Raw genomic sequence first — 21,035 nt, forward strand, 5'->3', positions numbered from 1 at the left:
TCCCGGCCAGACCCGGGCGGCGCCGGCCCCCTCGCGGGCCGCGGGTCCGCCTCCGCCGCGCGGAGGGCGTGGGCTGCCGCCTCCCGGAAGCGGCGGTGGCGGCGGCGCGGAGCCCAGCGGGCGTGGGTCCCCGGGGCAGCAATGCGTGGCGGCCTCTTGTGACTTGACAGCGGCGGCCGGGCCGGGGCCGCTGAATGGCGGCTCGCTGAGGCGGCAGCGGGGCTGCTCGGGGCGGGGCGGGGCGCGGCGGCCTGATGCTGCTCAAGCTCCTGCAGAGACAGACCTATACCTGCCTGTCCCACAGGTATGGGCTCTACGTCTGCTTCGTGGGCGTCGTTGTCACCATCGTCTCCGCCTTCCAGTTTGGAGAGGTGAGTAGCGGCGCGGGCGCCCGGGCTGGGAGCCCAGGACCTGCGCGACCCCGCGGCCCCCCAAGCCCAGCCCCTGCCCACGCCCCCCGCCTCCCCATCCTCCTGCAGCCGCCGAGACGCAGGAGCCTCCCGGAGGAGGCTCCCGGCGGTCGGGTGGCCCGAGCGCGCTGTCAGCGTCTGGGACCCAGGGCCCGTCGCCCCGACGCTCTGCGGGAGGCGCCCGCGCCGCCGGCAGCGTCCCCTGCAGGGGCTTCCTCCCGGACTCTCAGGTCGCCGCGTCGGCTCGCTCAGGCCCGCGCTCCCCGAAGCCCCCTCCGGGACCCGGAGCCGATGTCGTTTCGCTTTCCTGGACTCTCCCGAATCCTGGTTCTTTGCCCCTCCCGCGGCTGTCCTCTGCGGACACCCTTCTGATCTTTCCCCTTCGACAAAGGCACTTTGTCTTCTGTAATCTCGTTTCTTGCCGGATCTCAGAACTTTCTCCGAGGGCTGTGTGTACGCGAATTTGCAGTGAGGACGGGGTACTGGACCCGAATTTAAAGACTTAACTTGCGAAAGAGGTTTTTTTTTTTTTTTTTTTTCCGCTTTTGTTCTGTTCTGGGAGCACCAGTTATCCTGCGGAGTCTCTATGTGCGCACGAGATGTCCGAGAGCTCTTGGCGGCCCCAACATGCGTCCCTATCCCGAGATCAGCGGAGGCCTGGGCTCCTGACCTGACCGGGAAGCCGTGTCCTGGACCCCGGCGCCCAGCGTCTCGGGAGCCAGCACAAGCCCTTGGGTCATGGGATATGCTGATGATTTAGACTCTGGATAACACAAGTCGGATCTTTCTTGATCTGCTCCTGGTTAATGTGCAATAGTTTGCTTAGACCCTGTAAACTCTTTAGAGGTCCAAACAACAGGTTTGGGGAGGTGGAAACACACAGGTTTAGTAGATTTTATGCCTGTTTGGATAGTAGATTAAACATTTGCTTGAATGAAACAACCCTTTGGTTTAGGTTGGATAGCTGTTAGATTCCCGACAGTCTAACATGGTGTTCTTGATCATAAACACGCGGTGTACAGAGATTGGGCAGCTCAGAAGTGGAAGAGTACACGGATGTGACTTTAGAGAACACATTTACAAATAAGTATAGCTCCTGGGAGAAAAATTGTATTGTCAAATTGTTGGAAATATGTCTTTGTTTTAATGTTTTCTTTCTTTCTTTCTTTCTTTCTTTCTTTCTTTCTTTCTTTCTTTCTTTCTTTCTTTCTTTCTTTTGTAGGAGGGCTGCAGAAGGTTTTCAAATTAAGAGAATGGTTTTTAGAAATGCCACAGTATACATTTACTTAAAGCCTCTCCCGGTGCTGGATTGTAAGCTTCATAAGAGAGGGTGCTGTTGACTGTAATCCTGATCCAAGCACTGTGCCAGGTCCTGCCAGCATAGGCAGTCTAAATATTTGTTTAATGAGTAAATAAATTAATTATGTGGCATGATTGCCAAGTGCACAGTTTTAGTAGTTCTTGTTCTAGAGGCAAATGAAAATAAGTCTTAAAAGTCAGGGTAAGAACGTGCCCAGACTTGGAAATATGGAATATGTTCTATCTTTGTTTCATGTACTGCAATCTAATATAGTGGATGTAGGTATTCACAGTGGACTGTCTTATTCTTGATAAAAGAGTTTTTTGGCCCTGAGTAATTTAATAATTTTTTAAGATTTTATTTATTTATTCATGAGAGACACACACAGAGAGGCAGAGACACAGGCAGAAGGAGAAGCAGGCTCCATTCAGGGAGCCCGACATGGGACTCAGTCTCAGGACCTGATCACGCCCTGAGCTGAAGGCAGAGGCTCAATAGCTGAGCCACCTACGGGTCCCTTAATTTAATTTTTTAAAAGATTCTGTTTATTTGAGAGAGAGAAAAGAGAAGGGGGTAGGGGCAGAGGGAGAGGGAGAAGCAGACTCCCCACAGAGCAGGGAAACCCTGTGGGGCTTCATCCCAGGACCCTGGGATCAAGACCTGAGCTGAAGGCAGATGCGTAACTGACTGAGCCCCCCAGGCACCCTGGACCCAAGTAATTTTAAGTTAGGTATTTACTAACACTCCTGCAGTGTGAAGGTGACTTAAAGGCGTCAGTTGCTAGAATTTTTCATTTTATATATTCCATGCTTGGTTATTTATTTACCAGAAGAAAGACATTTGTCAGCTTTGAAATGGCCACAAATCTTTAAGTTTGTAACAGATAAAAGAAGTAATAGGCAAAGAATGTCAGAATGTCAGCATGTGGCATGGAAGGTGGAGACAGCTGGCTCAGTGCCACTAATACATTGCCAAGGTACAATTTCTTTCTTCCTTTTTTCTTTTTCTTTTATATAGGCTCCACACCTATCATGGGGCTTGAACTGATGGCCTGGAGATCTGAGAGTCGCACAGTCTAACTGAGGTAGCCAGGGACCCCCTATAGTACAAATGCAGCACAGTGGAAAAGAGGAGCCTTGAGATTGGGCAGATCAGGGTTTGAATCCTGGTGCCAGTATTAATGATCATGATAAGAGCTGACGTATAGAGCTTACTGGGTACCAGGCATTCTCTCAACTGCTTTACATATATTAATTCATATAATCTTCACAACAGTGCCTCTGTGAAATGGGTACTATTATTATGTCCATTTTATAGGTGATGAAACTGAAGCACTTGCACAGACTAATCCAGCTAGTTCATGGTGGAGCCGGGCCTTAAACCAAGGCACTGTCTGGTTCCTTGCTGTCGCTCTTAAGCACGCATCTTCATGGTTTCACACAGTCTGGGCTGTCCTTTGTATGATCTTGGAAAACATATTTAACCTTTCTGAACCTCAGCTTCCTTATCTTTGAAATTGAGATAAGAGTACCTTCCTTGCAGAGTTGATAGGATTAAATAACACCTCTTCTGCAAGGCACCTTTCTCTTTTTAAAAAATATTTATTTATTCATGAGAGACACAGAGAAAGGCAGAGACAGAGGCAGAGGGAGAAGCAGATTCCCTGCAGGGAGCCTGATTCAGGACTCGATCCCAGGACCCCAGGATCACGATCTGAGCTGAGGGCAGACCAGACACTCAACCACTGAGCCACCCAAGAGTCCCAAGAGGGTCCTTCTTAACTGTGAATTCATTAATATTCCCCCCTGCCTCAGTATAAGTGGTACTGGCTGCTACCTTTTGATAAGCCATTTATATACTCATCTAAATTTTGAGGAAGAAAAATATAATGGAGAGAAGTATTAACACAATATTTTTTAAGGTTTCCCTTTATGTTGAGCCAGGTAGTTTCTGGAGAACTCTTGAGAACTCTGATCATACAAAAGCAAAGCTGGATCCAAACCCGCAGGGTAACCCTCAGGATGGAGACTAATAGCCACCAAAGTATACTACCTTGGGGTGAGGGTAGCAGATGGGAGCTCATATAATGCCAATGAGTCGATTGCCCAAGTCCTGTGGCCTCATTTCCTTCGTCTACAAATGCAGGCACTAGATTACTGTGCTCCTAAGATCATTTTTGGCTCAGAAACTTCTGATTTTAATTATTTGTCCTCTGTCAATATCATATAGACTTTAAAACGTGTGCTTTTGAAGTAGAATTTTATTACTTCATCATTATTTGGTTGAACCATTTATATACAAATCCACGATCCTGTATCTGAAAATTCTACTGAATTAACCTTATAATTAAACATCAGTAGCTTTTACAGTGAAACAGTATTCTTAGGAAAATAAAGACTATAAATAATTTCCAGTCAGTCATAGGCCAAGTTTTGCCGCCAGATGAGTTCAGGTGGTCAGGTTTTGTTTCCAAATAAGGTACAAAAGTCTTCAGTGTTGAGAACTTTCTGGATTTCAGGATTGTAACTAGAGGACTGTGTGTGCATATCTGCATGTGTGTGTAGTTAGTGTGTGTGTAAAATGTATCACTTCCTTAAGTACACTGAGTATGGACACAAGTAAGTACCCCAAAATTAACTTCCAGGAGGAGGCAGGTTTAGGTGGAATCTGCGTGTGGGGGTCCTAACTTTCCTGGCCTCCCTGCTCCCTTTGGCCCGCATGCTTTCTGCCACTGCAGAAATGAGATGTTACTGTTAATGAGATGTTACTGTTCAGTGAAAAAGAAGGTTGAAAACTGGGTCCAGCCCTTGGTGACTGGTTTTTCATCCTCCCTTATTTGAAGAAAGAAATTAATTCCTGTGTATTTGATTAGTTCATTCGTTAAACAGATATATTCTGAGTGTGTTCTTTTTTTTTTTTTTTTTTAAGATTGTATTTATTTATTCATGAGAGACGCAGAGATAGAGGCAGAGGGAGAAGCAGGCTCCATGCAGAGAGCCCAACATGGGACTGGATCCTGGCTAGGATCACACCCTGGGCTGAAGGCTGGCACTAAACCGCTGAGCCACCTGGGTTGTCCTCTGAGTGTGTTCTTGCCAAAGGCAACAGATAGGTGGAGGCAGGCACCTGGCCTGAGGACCAGTAGGCGGCCCTGCCCTGGATCTAGTTCCACCCGAGCTGTGACCCTCAGTGCTTTCCATCCTGTGTTACTCCTCCCAGCTGCCTCCTGGTTTGGGGCAGCTGCTCTCTCCTCTCTCCTCTGTTAGCTCTACCTCCTGTAGATTTCTTTTGGGGGTAAGGAAAGCTTTTGTTATTAAAAGTAATGTTTTAAAAAGACGAGATTCTAAGACTCCCATTTTAGCTTTAATGTTCTGTGAATATACATTTATTGAGTGCTTCATATGAGAAAGCATGAATTTTTTTCAAGATTGTATTTATTTATTCATGACAGACACAGAGAGAGGGGCAGACAAAGGCAGAGGGAGAAGCAGCAGGAGCCTGACTCAGGGGATTGGATCCTGGGACCTGCCCTGAGCCCTGAGGGGAAGGCAGATGTTCAACCAGGGAGCCACCTAGGCATCCCAGAAAACATGTATTGTAATGTAATGTCGTTTGCACTACAGAGAAAATGCCAGTGGCCACACAAGAGGCTTTTGAAATGGTCTTTTTCTTTTGTGGGGTTTGGGAAAGACACACAGCCCTGTTAACTGTCTCAGCAAGGACCTTGTCTTAGTCCCTGCTGTATTCTTAGCATTTAGAAAGTGCTTAGTACCCAGTTGGTGCCAAATAAATACCTGATGATGGATGAGTGAGTGAATTAGTTAGTTGGGGTGATCTTCACAAACATCCCTTTAAGCTCATTTCCAAAAAAATAATGCAGACCCTGACCGAGCTACCTTTGATACAGAGCCTGTTGCCGACCCGTCATTCTTAGCTACTGTTGATTTCTCAGACACTATTGGTCCAACTGTCCTGTGTTGGTGAGTGGCGCTAGCAGGTGTACAAAGACCATAGAGCTTACCACTGGCCGTCCTTGTGTAGTTGAGGTGAGGCTGTGCCGTGTGCACGAGCAACCGTACGAGGAAGTAGGTAATCGAGTGAGTGTGTGCACAGTAATTGCTTAGGCCATCAGAGGAAAGGAAGAAAATTCTGGGTTGAAACATCTTCGAGGACATTGAGGCTTTTAGGGGGAGGCAGAAACTTTTCCCTTTTGACCTGTTAGTGGTTTACAGTTGCTGCTGGCAGTAGTGGCACTTGGTTGCCCGTGACAGAACCCAGCTCGGACCTGCTGTAGGAAGGCAGGTGGCTCTATGGCCCCTGTAGTTGAGAACAGGGTGCAGAGCTCCTCATTAGTTTGGACAGAGGTGCTCACGTGACGTCGTGGAGAACCCCTTTTTGTCCCAACAGCTGCAGCTGTTGGTTGAGGACTCGGGCAGGTGCTGCCGGCGTGGGAGGGCATGGCCGCCAGTGCCCCGGCGGCTACTCTGTCAGGGTGGTGACCCTAGCAAGGGAGTTTCCTTCTCGTGCCTGCCCTGCCATGGCCTGGGTGCCCCTCCTGTGCCCTGGCAAGCCACCCGTGCCATCACGGAGCTGGGCTTGGGGCCGCGGCATTCCTGATCAGGAGCTGAGGGCTCCCCCCAGGAGGTGGGTAGGTGCTGAGGGCTCCTCCGGGCGTCACGAGGCTGTTCTGGAGAGCAGGGCCAAGCAGCAGGTGACCCACACACTGCCTGACGCTCAAGCCCGTTTCCTCCCCTGGGGCCTGACCATGCACGCTGTGACTGTGGTAGCGTTTACCCTTTACCTTCTTCTACAAGGTGTAAGAGTCACTTCTGTTTGGGCGTCCTAGTAAGTACCTTGTCTGGGAACTCGTATTCTTAGCTGGGCATAGGGTTTTAGCTGTGCTAATAACGCAGCCTGTGTGCCCTGACATCTTTCTGTGGCGACTCATTACATATCTTTAATATGGTCATTTGAGAGTTACATTTTTAGCATTGAGGTCTAAATATTGTTAATTTTGTTAGTGAAATTTAGCATGTTGTGAGAGAAAAAACTTGCCCTTTTTGTAGCTGTGTGCCTGGAAATTCTTATACCCTCTTTTGTCACAGAGAGCACCCTCCCTGTTCTCCTTGCCCACCCACTGCTCTCTTGGTCTTGAATATTGGGGTTCCCCAGTGTGGCTCCGTGGCTATCTCCTCCCACAGAGGATGTTGTGTTTCAGACCCCCATGCACACGTTCCTGTCCCCAGCTTCAGACAACAAGCTCCAATCCCACACGTCCTTCTACCTGCCTCCCTGTGCTCCTTACCACCCTGCCTCCCTCTACAGGCTGCGCTCATTCTTCCAGGTACTTTCTCTTTACCGCACCCGGACATAGCTCCAGAATAAGTCTTTAAAGTGTATGATTCCTCTGTTCCTGCAGGCTCTTCCAGAAAGTACAGGAGGAACTTGGCCCAAGATCTCAGCAGACTTTTCCTGGAATTGGCTGCAACTGGGTCATAGAGTGTTTCCTAAACCGCCCCCCCCCCTTTAAAGGAGGAGGATGTTGCTTTTTTTTTTTTTTTTTAAGATTTTATTTATTTATTCATGAGTGACTCAGAAAGGCAGAGGCAGAGACACAGGCTGAAGGAGAAGCAAGCTCCCTGCAGGGAGCCCAATGTGGGACTACATCCCATGACCCCGGAGATCACCACCTGAGCCAAAGGCAGACACTCAGCGGCTGAGCCACCCAGGCGTCCCAAGGATGTTGCTTTTTGGCCAGTCTGATCCATTACTGAATTTAGGGCCTGTCTCCTAAGCATATATGTTCCATGGGTGTGGAGTTCACTAGAACAGGACAGGGAAGTGGTGTTGGGTCGGCCACAGCGGTACGTGTCGTGTCCAGTAAGCACAATGGGGGGGATGTGTGGCACTTGCCACGTTAGATAAGCACCACAGATATGGAGTAAGTGTCTATCTCCTGCCCGCCTTTTATGTTAACTTACAGGGTTAGCTCTACGTCTCCCTCTGCATGAAGACTCAGGTGGACTCAAGCCTTCTCTTGTCACTCCCAGGTAATAAAAAGTCTGTGGTCAGTTCACATTATAAATCATAATGTCATTTCAGCAGCTTTGAGCCTGTTGAATTTGAAGCCTCTTCCCTCCCTAGCTCAGGGCTGCCTTAGGCAGAAAGCCTGCAAGTGAGGAAGGAGGGTTGGGCACAGTGGGCTACTTTTCTCTTTGCTCATCTGATGCTTCTCCTTCTCCTCCATAGCCCATTTCTGGCCCTTCCTTGGGCCAGCGCCTGGGAGGTTAGAGCACCTAGAAGAGGGGAAGGAAGTAAGAGCAGGAAAGCCCTTCCAAAACAGGTGCCGGAGCTCTCTAGAATTTGCAGGTGTCAAAGCTTATTCTCTCTTGAATGCTTCCAAAGCGTCTCCAGAGACCACACCCTGGGAGCCATGACTTGCTTTAACTCTGGTGAGAGCAGATGCCTCCTCATGTAGGCTGGTTGTGTACCCTTCCTTGGTCTTAGGGATCTGATGATACCATGGGCCTCTCATCTCAGTCTCTTTGCCTTTCTTTTCGGGGACCCTGGGCCTGATCTAAGAGCTGCAGGTATTCTCTTGTGCATGGCATACATCTGGTAAATGGGAGACCCATGCACTTTGCTTTGTAGGGGAGGAAGTATATCTCTTTCCTCTGTTCTTCTGAGTTCTCGGCTAGGGCCCCTGTGACAAGAGGCAGATTGATAAGAGAAAAGCATACATATTTATTTAATGTAAGTTTTACATGATGTGGGAGCCTTCACAAAGAAACAGAGACCCCCCCCCCCAGAGTAGTTAAACCTGAGCATTTTTACTGTAGGTTTGATGAAGAGGGGAGAATTTTGGAAAATTGTGATACAATAAAAAAGAGAATGAGCTAAGTAGAGTAAGCTGGGGAAACCATGGCCTGTTCATTCACATTCCTTTCAGCAATACTTGTTCTTCGGAGATAAGGATCCTCCTTTCCTGCTGGTTTAGAGTCTGCTGACCTGCTTTAGGGGAAGGTCAGGAAATTCTGCACCTGCTGTTTCTCAAATTCCTTCAGCTTAAAATATTCAATAAGGCAGGTGCTGTATTTGGGGATAGGATATCCTGAACCCTTTCAGCACAGAGACAGGGAGCATGGGCTGATTCTAGCACAGCAGCACCTCTCCTTTGTCCTCAGAGCAGTTAGCCAGCTAGCCCTTCTGTTTCTTGGGAGTGAGACAGATGTGGCATCTACCCAGCTGCACTGGCCTGTCGGTGGGCTGTCTTGGTGGGCTCCCACGGAGCCCTCTTCCTAGCTTGAGGAGAATGGAAGAGATTTCCACCCTTCCCTTTTAGATGAGGTGAAGTGGGTTTGCAGAATGCCAGTAGCTTCGTAGACCCTCCCCTGGACCTTTCTAGCATGAGATGGATGAGTTTTCAGCCATCTCCTGAGGAAACTTTGCTTCTTGTTTCAACTCTTCACTTTGGAATGTGACATCTGGTCGTTTGGTGCCTCAGAAGAAACTTAGGTTTACACGCACATTTTCTCAGTGCAGTTAGCTGAGTTTGCCCAGGATGTGAAACCTACTTGCCATTTTTGTACTCAGCATCTTGAGCACAAGACATTGCCTTTCTTACCTAAGGGTCCCTGTGCCCAGCATAATACTAAACTCATTCATTCTGTTAGCACATTGTGTGTTATGTGTTAGAGCATCATGCTGGGCCTTGGGCATAGAGCAGTGAGCAAAGCAGGCTGTTCCTACAGAGAAGGAGCTTATATTCTGGTCCTACCATTAGATGTTAAATGCTTCTTAATACAGTGGTAAGAAATGCTACAAAGGAGAGGGTGTTGTGGGAGAGACCAGCAATGTCCTGTGTGGTGCTTGGGTCAGGAGAGGCTTTCTTTCTTTCTTTCTTTTTTTTTTTTATGATAGTCATCAGAGAGAGAGAGAGAGGCAGAGACACAGGCGGAGGGAGAAGCAGGCTCCATGCACCGGGAGCCCGATGTGGGATTCGATCCCGGGTCTCCAGGATCGCGCCCTGGGCCAAAGGCAGGCGCCAAACCGCTGCGCCACCCAGGGATCCCCAGGAGAGGCTTTCTTGATGTTATTGGAGCTCAGCTCTGAAGGGTCAGAGTTGCTGAGGCAGAGGACAGAGCCTAGTGTGTTCTGTAGGCCACGGGTTCTCAACCAGGGGCAATTTTGCCCCAAAGGCATTTGGCAATGTTTGGAGACATTTTGGGTTGTCCCTGCTGGGGCACGGGGTAGGGTTGGTGCTACTGGTGTTTACTGTGTGAAGGCCAGAGGTTCTGTGAAACATCCTACAATGTACAGGACAGGACCCACAGCAAAGATTATCCAGTCCCAAGTGTCAGTAGTGCTCAGACTCTGGAACCACTGTGAAGGTCTTGAAATTGGGGTACATTTGAGAAGGTGAACAAGGACCCATGTGCTGGAGGTGGAGAGTGAGAAAGTGAGGATCTAGGGAAGACTGGTGTGGTTGGTGGTGCTTGCCTCCTAGCACTTAGTAGGTTAGAGTTTGGGTTTTTGTCCTGAGGATAGTGGGATGCCATTCAAAGTTGTCATGGACTGGCTTTTACTGAGTGAAAGCCAGGATGCTGATAAACCTTCTGTAACGCACAGGACAGCCCCCACAATAATGTGTTTTCAGTAGTGCCAAAGTGGAAGAAGCTGAATTAGAGAGCAAGAAGGCTGGGGGCGCTTAATCAGGAAACTTGGACTAGGCTGGTAGAAGGGCATATTAAAGGAAGTGGACAGATTTGAGATATTTCAGAGGCAAAATCCTCTGGTCTTTATGTTCTATTACAGAGTGCCAGACACTCTGCAGACATCGTGGGTTACAAAAGTGAGCAAGACAGACAAGTTCTTTTGCTCTGCCAGCTGCTAACTGTAGATGCTATGTGAATGAATAGGTGCTTTGCTGAATACTTACAAAAATCATTTTTATTCATTGATTGTGATTGAGCCCTAGTGAGGAAAGATGGTTTAAATGACGTGCCTGATGTATGCAAGGTACCTTGCATGATGCCCGGTGTAGGATGCTTACTGCATGCTAAGTCAGTGCCACGTGTCCCATCCCAGAACCGTTCTTCCCTTGGCCAGGATGCTGCATGGAGAGCAGCAGGAGACCAGCCTTCTGGTCTGGTGTCCAAGGTCACATCGAAGAGTACATTAATTTTTCCTTAGAGACAGAGCTGGAAGGTTTGCAGTGCTTTCTTTACCTGAGTGCACTTTATTATGGCTGATGTGAAAACAGCAGGGACATTAATTTAACACAGGCTGTGCTTTACAATAACATATGTTATTTGTTCCTTCTAAAATGTAACAGACCACTGTAATGTCATAAGTTCTGCACACTCACAGAGTATCTTGTAATACCTCTTAACTGTCCTTTAGATTGATTGTTCCAGTCTTGTGATCCACATTGCTGTATCTTTAGTAGGTGATTAGTCATCCTGTGTGTGATTCATACTCGCACTAAATTAAGCAGGGGAAAATCTTTGAAAAATGATCTTTGGAAAAATGTTACAGACTAAGTCACACTTGTGCAGGGAGAGCCAGTTGCATTCTACCGTGAGACTAAGAACCATACTGCCCACTTTACAATTGCTTCCTAAAATTATTTCTTCTTTTGGGTTCTAGATTTATCTTTCCCCCCAGATATATCTTTTATTCCCCCTTCACTACCTCATTCCATTAACTTCATTCCTATCTCTGATTCATTCCAAATTGGATAAAACTTCTTTACCAAATTCTCAGAAGCCATTTATTTGACAGTTTTACAGAGGTGCTCTGCTGCCTACTGGAGACACAGAGGGTTCAGTTTATGCTTTTGAGGTGCTCACTCTAGATAGGGAGATGGACAAGCAAATAGACAAAATGCATTGTGATAAATTAAGTTGAAGGAATAGACATGGGTGTTTCTCAGACATAAGAGTGACATCTGAACTTGATCTTGAAGGAGCTAGGATAGATGGCTCAAGGGAAGGAAAAGGAACTCCCACTTGGTTGTGGTGTATAATGCTTTCTATACATTGTTGGATACAATGTTGTAGATAACATCTTATTGAGGATTTTCATATCTATGTTCATGAGAAACATTGCTTATAATACTTTTCTTCATAGAATGAATTAGGAAGTTGGTTTTCTGGAAGGAGTTGTAGAGAATTGGTATAGTTTCTTCCTTAAATGTTTGTTAGAAATCACTAGTGAACCCATCAGGGCCAGGTGCTTTCTGTTTCGGAGTTTATTAATGAGTCACATTCTTTAATAGGTCTTTGCCTCTTCGGCCTACTTGTTTCTTGTTTGAGCTTTGGTAGATTGTGTCTCTCAAGGAATTGGTCCATCTCATTTAAGCTGTCAGATCTGTAGTCAGGGTTGTTCACAGTTCCTTTACTACTCTTTTCAGAGGAGTATTGTAGTCACTCCTCTTTTGAATAATTGTTACAAAACACAAATAACATAAACTTTACCATTTTAATAATTTTTTAAGTATACAATTCAGTGACATCAATTGCATTTTCATCATGCAACCATTACCACTATTTCTAAAACTTCCATCACCCTAAACAGAAGTTCTGTAACTTTTAAGCAATAACTCCATTTACCCCTTGGGGCCTTGTAGGCTCTAATTTCTGTCTGTACGGATTTGCCTATTCTGACTATTTTATATCAAGGGCATTTCATATAATACTTCTTTACTTGTTCTGGAAGTTTCTGCGTGTTTTACAGTGTTTCTGGGGTGAGCGAGGGGATGAGACATTGGAGTTGCTTACTCTGCCATTTTGCCAACATCATGCTTCAGCCTGATAAGTTTTGATTATTGCTTTCTGCACATAATATTTTACCAAATACTTGATCCTTTGACAGGTCTGTATGTTTCACAAAGGAAGATACTTAGTTTTGGCCTTTGCTATGTCCTTAGAGTCTAGAATGGTACCATATAACATTTACTGAGTTATTGAATTAAGTTACTAATTTTTAATAATTATTTGAAAAGATTTTAAAAAAAGATTTTATTTATTTATTTGATAGTGAGAACGAGACTATGCATGCATGCACATGCACTAGCAGGGGGAGAAGCAGAGGGAAAAGGAGAGGCAAGCAGGCTCTCCACTGAGCAGGGAGCCTGATGAAGGGGGCTCGATCCGAGGACCCTGGGATTACGACCTAAGCCAAAGACAGACACTTAACTGACTGAGCCACCCAGGCACCCTGAAAATAAGTTTTTTTTTTTTAATAGCTTCATAATGTTTGTGGGACTATATTTTCCTGTTCACCTATTGTTTAATTATTAAAATACTATTTTCAGGTTTTATTTTTATAAGTACTAATGGCCATTATCATATTTGTACAGACCTTTGGGTACATCTGTGATGATTTCCACGGCTTGTATATATTAGAATTAGAGTTAGCCAGAACAAAAGACATTTTGTTTGGTCCTTTCATACATAATGCTTATTGCCTCTCAGGAAAGGGGTAATTTTTAAAAATGACTTGGCAGCTATTTAAAGATATATAACATATTTTTCAACTAACTTATGAGTTTTATGCACTTCAGACTCATAAAAAGAGATATCTTCTTGATATATTTAAACAATGTTTTTAACTAGCTGATAGAATGAGATAACATTCGTTTGTTGATGGAAAGCAAGTGCAATATTACAAGCAGATATTTTGTAAAACTTTATCTCATTTCACTAGTTTTTTATTTAAATTAAATTTTGCCAAAATAAAGTAAAAAAAGAAACCTAATTTATTAGTTTTAGTTTCTGGTTTAATAGTTACAATGGAAATATCTACAAAGTTCAACTATACTTTCATTCATATTTTGGTTATATTTTTCACATGCTATATTGTAGTTATTTGTCTCATATTTATCTCCCCAGCAGGCTGTGAGCCCCTTGAGGGGCTAAATAAAGTTAGTCTTAATAACTTATGTTTTCTGTAGTATTTTGTAGTTGTCAGAATATATGGATATATATCTGCTTACTTGTTTTTTGTATCCCTTGTAGGATAAGATATTATTTAAATTTTATACTTGGCATTTAGAGAAGTTTAAGTGACGTTCCTAAAATCACAAGACTGGGGCCTTCTTGTGTGACTCTTGCTTAACTTTAAGGATTGAATAGTCACCATACTGCCCAGTGGAACTTTGTGCAATGATGGAAGTATTCTGTGATCCTGAGCTATCCGGTACAGTGGCCACTAACACTAAGAGTACTTGAGATGTGGCTGATGTGACTAAGGTACTGAGCTTTTTATTAAGTTTTATTTAGTCTTCATTTAGATACTCATATGTGGCTAGTGCATACCATATTGGACAGCGCAGGTCTACACTCATAGTGGAGTAATTGTTTGCCAGCACATGATAGCAGAGACTCAGACATTGGCTTGCTGAGTGGAGCACTGGATTTCAAGTCCATCCTATACAATTCTGTGATTCTATAAACTGACCAGTAAAACAAGTAGACCCACTACACGCAGAAAGTCCATTTGAATACATTTTGAAAGTATCTTTGGTAGGTTTTTTTTTCTTTTACTTTTTATAAGTGTGGTTGCAGGAGGTTCTTTTTCCCCTTTAGATAAAAATTTTTTACAATGAACTGTCAAAGTTTTAATGTTTTTTCTTTTTTTTTTAAGATTTTATTTATTTTATTCATGAGAGAGAGGCAGAGACACAGGCAGAGGGACAAGCAGGCTCCATGCAGGGAGCCCAATGTGGGACTCGATCCCAAGACTCCAGGATCACGCTCTGAGCCAAAGGCAGATGCTCAACCACTGAGCCACCCAGGCGACCCAGTTTAATGTTTTTTAATTCCACTTTTTGATATGATTTCCTTAATTATTTTGTTCCCCACTTCCTATCCCTGTGGCAAACAGTCCTCCACCTCTCTCTGCTCCTTCATGTCCTTCGAAATCTGTTTTCTGTCCTAGGACAAGGGGAGAGATTTTGTTAAGCTGTCATCATTAACTCTGTCCTTGATTTTTTTTTTCTGTCAGTCACCTGTTTCACTCTGTACTTACTTACTTACTTATTTATTTATTTTTAAGATTTTATTTTATTTACTCATGAGAGACACAGAGCGAGAGAGAGAGAGGCAGAGACACAGGCAGAGGGAGAAGCAGGCTCCATGCAGGGAGCCCGACGTGGGACTCGATCCCGGGTCTCCGGGATCACACCGTGGGCTACAGGCAGCACTAAACCACTGCGCCACCGGGGCTGCCCCTCTGTACTCATTTAAAAGCTGAACAGTAAATATTCCTTAATCATTTCATGCAAGTAAATAGTAACAGAGGTGTCAGCTCCTTAAGACAGAGGCCTAATTTCCATTTTGTGCTTCTTCAAATGTTCAACAAATGTATGTTGTGTGTCTAATTTTGCGAAGGATTCAAGGAAGGTAGAAATGGTCTAGAAAAGTGTTTTTGAATTTAATTAATGTTTGAGTAAATAGTGGTCATGCATCTTGGATTTGGATCATTCCTTTTATGTGAAATAGGGGAAATCATCCAGTTTTAATAACCGTTCAGCTCTTAGTAAGAAATGGGTTAATTTCTTATTTTAGTCACTTTGCATTGGGAAATGCTACAGACTGTATGACTATGTCCTCTCAAAATTCATCTGTTGAAATTTTATCTCCAGTGTGATAGTATTAGCACGTGGGGCCTTTGGGAGCTGATTGAGTCATGAGGATGGACATTAATGACCTTATGAAGAGACTTCAGAGAGATTATTAACCCCTCCTGCTGTATAAGGTGACACAAGGAGAAGGCAGTCTGAATCAGGAGGCGGGCTTTCAGCAGACACCCAGTCTCCGTGCCTTGATCTTAGTCTTCCCAGTCTCCAGAGTTGTGAGAAATACATTTCTGATGTTGATAAGCTACCCCGTCCATGGTAGTTTGTCATAGCAGCCCAGATGGTGATGAGCAGATTGACTTCCTGATTGGTATCAAGGAAGAGAGTTAGTAGAAAAGAATATCTTTAAGACATCTTGGTCGCTTGTAGTGCCTCTTAATGAAAAATTTTGTTTTCAGAGACTGAGGAACATGTTCTAATCTAGGAATATTATAAACTTTTTTGGAATATTATAAACTTTGAATATCATTATTGGTGTGTGAAAAGCTCTGTCATTGTTACTTTGGGTTCTTAATGCTTGAGGCTGGAGAGCCCCAATATTTTAAGTTTTATAAGGTAAGCACTAAGCACACCACATTCTTTTTTTTTTTTAATCTAATTCTTGTTTGTTTTTAAGTAGGCTCCACACCTAGCATGGAGCCCACTGTGGGGGCTTGAACTCACAGCCCTGAGATCATGAGTCAGTCACTAAACTGACTGAGCCATCCAGGCATTCCGCATGTCACACACTTCTATCCTTGAAAAATTGAGAAAGAGACATTTGCTTTTACAAAGAGTTTTAGACCCGTGTGTGTCTAGCCTGCCATTGTCTCTTCATTAACTCTAGCCTGTAGCTTTTACCTCGAGTATCCTGGAATTAATCTGAAAGCACAAAGTCCTGGAGGGAAACTATGTCATGTAAGCTGTTCCAAGATGTTTGCCTTATAAAACTAGTAGCCATTTTTATTCATCCTTAGAATGTTCATTGGTTTTTGTGCAAGGCACTATGCAAGGTTCTGGGAATAAAATTTAGAAAGAGAACAAGTTCTTGACTTTGAGTTACTCACAGAAGTTTAGACAAATATTTAAACAGGTAGATTGTATGCATGAACACATGAACACTTTTAGTGGAAGTATTATACAGCCCTGTGTGATATGCACATCTCATTTACTCATGAGAACAATCATGTGAAATAGGTGGTGTTCATACCTTAATTCCACAAGAGAAGAAATTAAGAATAGACAAATGCCATAGATCATTTATTGATAAATGTCAGATTGAAACTCATGTCTTCTGTTTGTAAATCTTATTATCATTGCACTGTATACCAGTTGTCTTCTGGATAATTACCTTTCTCTTTTCCTAACTGGGAAATCCCTCTAATAGGATTATGGAGCTTGTGTCTCAGTAACTATTATTCTTTTACAGGCAGGCATTTGAACTTGTTCAAGAATTACAAAAATCTTCAACCAAAGCATGTACCAGTTTTATAACTTTAAAAAGTTGATCATCCAAAAATTTTAGTATTTGTATGCACAAGCCAGCTAAAGGACTATTAGGCATTCTAAAAATACTGGGGGAGAAACATAAATTTATTATGGACTATGGTCATTTATAAACATGCCAGGGTCATTGAATTGAGGATGAGAGGCATACAAGTTTTGGAATTGGTTGAATGACCACATTTATAAGTGTATGTTTTACAAAGTTAGTTGTGTGTAAAGGAAGCATCGGAGGAGACCTCCTGCTGAAGCTGAGAGAGCCTGGGCAAAGCTGAACAGGAACATTGGCTTGGGAGTTGGGCTGATTCACATCTCAGCTCCATACACACAGCTGTGTGGCCTGGAGCTGCTCTTTGGGCAATGACCCATTGAAGGGCCTACCTCACAGCTAGCACCTTGTTGCCGGGGTGCAGTGTGTAGGAGAGGAGCACCTGGCAGGATGGTGTTGGGCAGTGTGTGATGTGCCCCTTCTCTGCGAGCAACACATTAAGGCTGACTTTGGCTGCAATGTGTACACAGTGACCAGTAATTGACCTTGAATACCCTGAATGCCATGAGCATTACAATGGAGTCTTGAAAGTGGTAAATATTTTAAACTCGTAGAATAAACTACCTTAAATCATTTAAAAAATTCTTTATTAATAATACATTGTTTATGTGGTATTTCAGAGCTCCTGTAGTATTCTAATAAATAGTATTTTACTTCATTATATCTTAAGTCTTACCAACAAACTACTTTTAATGGCAGAAAATGTAAATACTCTGAAAAGAATCGTGTAGAAAGGAAGTGTGTGTGTGGGGGGGTGGTGGTTGGATAGCACAAAATAGCAAGAAGGAAATTTTTTGAAGGCCAACATTATGTCTGTAAAATTCACATCAGTTTTCTGTTTTTTTCCATAAAAATTTTGCATTACTACCAATATAATATTTTAAATGTGTTGCCATTATACAAATGATGGTTCAGGAAGAGATGTTTCATTTACCCGTGACTTCTAACATGCCTGGTACCTTCCTCAGACCTTTTATTTATGCATGTCAAGAGGGAATCCGTCTTGTGCTGAAGCAACACAACAGACTGATGAAATACGTTTGGTACTTAGTTCATAGTTGAGGAAACTGAGTACCCACAGTTAGCTACTAAATAGAAGAACTGGGAGGTTCTCCCCCAGAGGTGTTCCAAGTCCCCAAATCCAGTCTTTTTTTTCCTAAGATTTTATGTATTTGGGGGAGAGAGTACACATGTAGAAGCGGGGGCAGGTGTAGAGAGAGAGGGAAAGGGGGACTCCACCCACGCTGAGCAGGGAGCCAGATGTGGAGCTCCATCCCAGGGCCCCGGGTCATGAACTGAGCCCAAGGCAGAAGCTTAACCCCCTGAGCTACCCTTGCATCCCCAAATCTGGTCTTATGCTACTTCTGCCATAACCAGATAATATTTATGACAAGAAGATGCTATATAATGAATTGTGCTGGGTATGAGTTGACGATACATAGAATTGAAAGCATTTCTGTACCCTCAAGCAGTTTATAACTTAATTGGTCTGGCCAGATGCTACATGAGGGGGAAGGTAAATAACAATGAAAAAGCCAAGGGATGCAAGGCAAGAAATGTTAGAGGGTAGTGAGTCATTGATTTCCAAATAAGCAGTAGAGAGCAAAGTTAAAGCCCTACAGAGGAAGCATTGAAGTGGGCCAAAGAATACGGAAAGGCTTTGTGGATGGAAAGGGACTTGGTTTTATAGTAGTTAGTGTTTCTCTGACCTTGTCCTCTGGTCTTTTGTTTATTGCTATTAATGTCTGGAAACAAGATCTGATTGCAAGCCTAGGTCTATTTTTGCTTCTTTGTTATTTGAAAGGTATTTATATTTGTATAGTTTACCCCAGAATAAATAATTTGTTAATTGTCCATTCAGATTTCTGTTCTCTTCTACACCATCCTTGATTAGTGTAAGAAAACGATCTGACACTAAGGTCTCCTAAAAGTGACAGCTGGCATAAAACTCCATGTCCCCTGAGTCATAACCCAGTATTCCTACTATATTCCCTGAGATTGAGGTGTGCACAATTCTGGGCTGATAGGAACACTCCTAAATGTGATTGATAAGGACTCTTTGCTGCTGCTGTGCTTTTTAATACACCAAAGTGGTTTGGAGATGGTGAGATAATTTATCAGATAAAGGAAGGCACGTCATGTCAACATACAGCACATAAGCATTTCTCAGCCATTTGTGAAGTGTGCCCTTCCTGATATTATCTCCCTGTCTTCTGGGTAGCACCAGGAGCCAAGAACAGTGATATTGAGCTTCATCTTTTGTGGTTTGTTTTATAAAAATAATGTACTAGTTGTCCTTTAGCAGCAATATAGGGATATTGATGGAGAGTTGCTTCTGTTTGATCTCGATACATTGATCCAAATCAATATAATTATGTTATTAAAAATAGATATATATTCCATATTTAGCAAAGAAGATGGCATTTTATAGCTATATGGCTGCCCTTGGGTTTGGTGTTATGTGTGATACTACCATAGAGCTCATTCCCCTTCCTTTTGGAATTTCCAGTCCAGATGGAAAGGCCAGTTGTATGCATACACAGCCTCAAATCTACCATGGCTAACATGGGGATCCCACCAGCTCTCATCCTCGCTACACCTGTCCCTCCTCTGTCATTAAGTGGCCCCACTGTCTCTTTAGCCACTCATACTAGAAATTCTGGAAACCTAGCCACACCTTGTTTCTCTTCCCCTTCATCACTCCCTCATCCAGTCTGGTGGTAGGTCCCTCCAACACACCCTTCATACCCCAGCTGCTGACAGACTCCTGCTTATCCTTTACAACTGCTAACATTGCTTCTTCAGGGAAGTCTTCCTAGACAGAGGTGCTCCTTCTCCAGTGCAGTTGCAGCTGGCAATAAACTTCTCTATTCATCATTGGCTATAGTTCCTTCAAGCCAGGGTATTTACTTTTCTCTTGGTAAACCCAGTACAAGGCACATTAGACCCTCAGTTTTTAAATCAGTACATTCAGTGATGGGAGGATTATTAGTTGAATTTGTGGTGTTTGTGAAGCATCCCACTGAAGTAAGATTGTGCAGAGGTCAGATATTGAAAACTTGAATGTCATGTAAAGAAGTGAGCAGTTACAGCTGGGCACATGGGTCCAGATGGCCTCCCCAGTAGCCACATGTCATCATGCGACTGCGTTCAGGCCAGCGAAAACAGAAGTGGTAGGTGCCCCTTTTAAGAAGTTTCCTTAATGGAGGGGCATGTCATTCCCTATCTCTCCTTTCTGCTGGCTGGATTGAAATCTGAATGATTTGGGCTCCCATGGTCATCTAAGTGTAGCAGGGCCACACATCCTAGGGTTTGCACTATAGGAAACTGGCAGAAAACCTGGCAGGGAGGGGGGCATTCCAGGAAGAGTAGTGGAATGAAAGGACATATTTAAGGTCAGATAGAAGAAGATGACCTGGCAAAGGATACTGAAAAAGGAGTCACGATAGTGTTAGGAGAAAAACTAGGGAAGTGTTCACTAAGGAGGAACTGGGTAACTCCTACCAGTTAAATAAAATAGAGATGGGGAAAATGTCACTGAGTTCCACAACATGGAGGCCTTGGCAAGACCACTGACATGGTAAGGGCCAACATGATATTAGGGAGGCTGAAAGGTAGATAGTGTAGGGGAGGCTCCTCCAAAGGTATTTGCCCTTGAAAGAGAGAATTTGGAATAGAGGGACCAACCGGCAGAGGATATAGGGTGAAGGAAAGGTTTTGATTATTGAGATTACTGGAATGTGCTGATAGAAGTAATCCTATTGAGGGGAAAAGAGAGCAGACAAGGTCTTGAGACAAATTGATGAGATCCAGAGCAGATGGACACAGAGTTAGCAAGGAGGAGAATCCCTTCCTTTGTGGTAAAGGGCATGAAGAAGAACATGGGCACATATGTGGGTGCTTGTAGATTCGGGGTGCAGACGTGAGGGAGCTCCTCTCTGAAGCTTTCTACTGTCTCCTGATATAGCAAGGTCATTGGCTCAAACGTCGGAGACAGTAAGGCCTTCACCTTGTCTCGTGTCCTTCTTCCCGGGACAGCTTTGTTGCCCTGTGTTGTGAGGAGAGCCTCCAAGTATTGGGTGGATCCAAGTGTTGGGTGGATCCAAGTGTTGGCTGCCTGCAGCTCCTTGGGTGCCTCTGCCTCCCAAGGCA

At 44.2% G+C, this 21,035-nt stretch overlaps 1 protein-coding gene across 3 annotated transcripts in view; it reads left to right on the plus strand.

Annotated features, from left to right (window-relative positions):
* The first annotated feature begins 1 nt into the window (after window position 1).
* Window positions 2-21,035, plus strand: part of GNPTAB (N-acetylglucosamine-1-phosphate transferase subunits alpha and beta) — a 66,277-nt gene continuing 45,243 nt past the window's right edge. For 2 of the 3 annotated variants that reach the window (XM_041738350.1, XM_041738352.1), the window contains exon 1: window positions 3-371. In XM_041738350.1, the coding sequence (XP_041594284.1) occupies window positions 255-371 (117 nt within the window). In that variant the 5' untranslated portion in view covers window positions 3-254. Of the gene's footprint in view, window positions 372-21,035 lie in introns of all 3 variants that reach the window. The other variant, XM_041738351.1, reaches the window with a different exon arrangement.

This window comes from Vulpes lagopus, chromosome 23, assembly GCF_018345385.1.
Source record: "Vulpes lagopus strain Blue_001 chromosome 23, ASM1834538v1, whole genome shotgun sequence".
NCBI lineage: Eukaryota > Metazoa > Chordata > Mammalia > Carnivora > Canidae > Vulpes > Vulpes lagopus.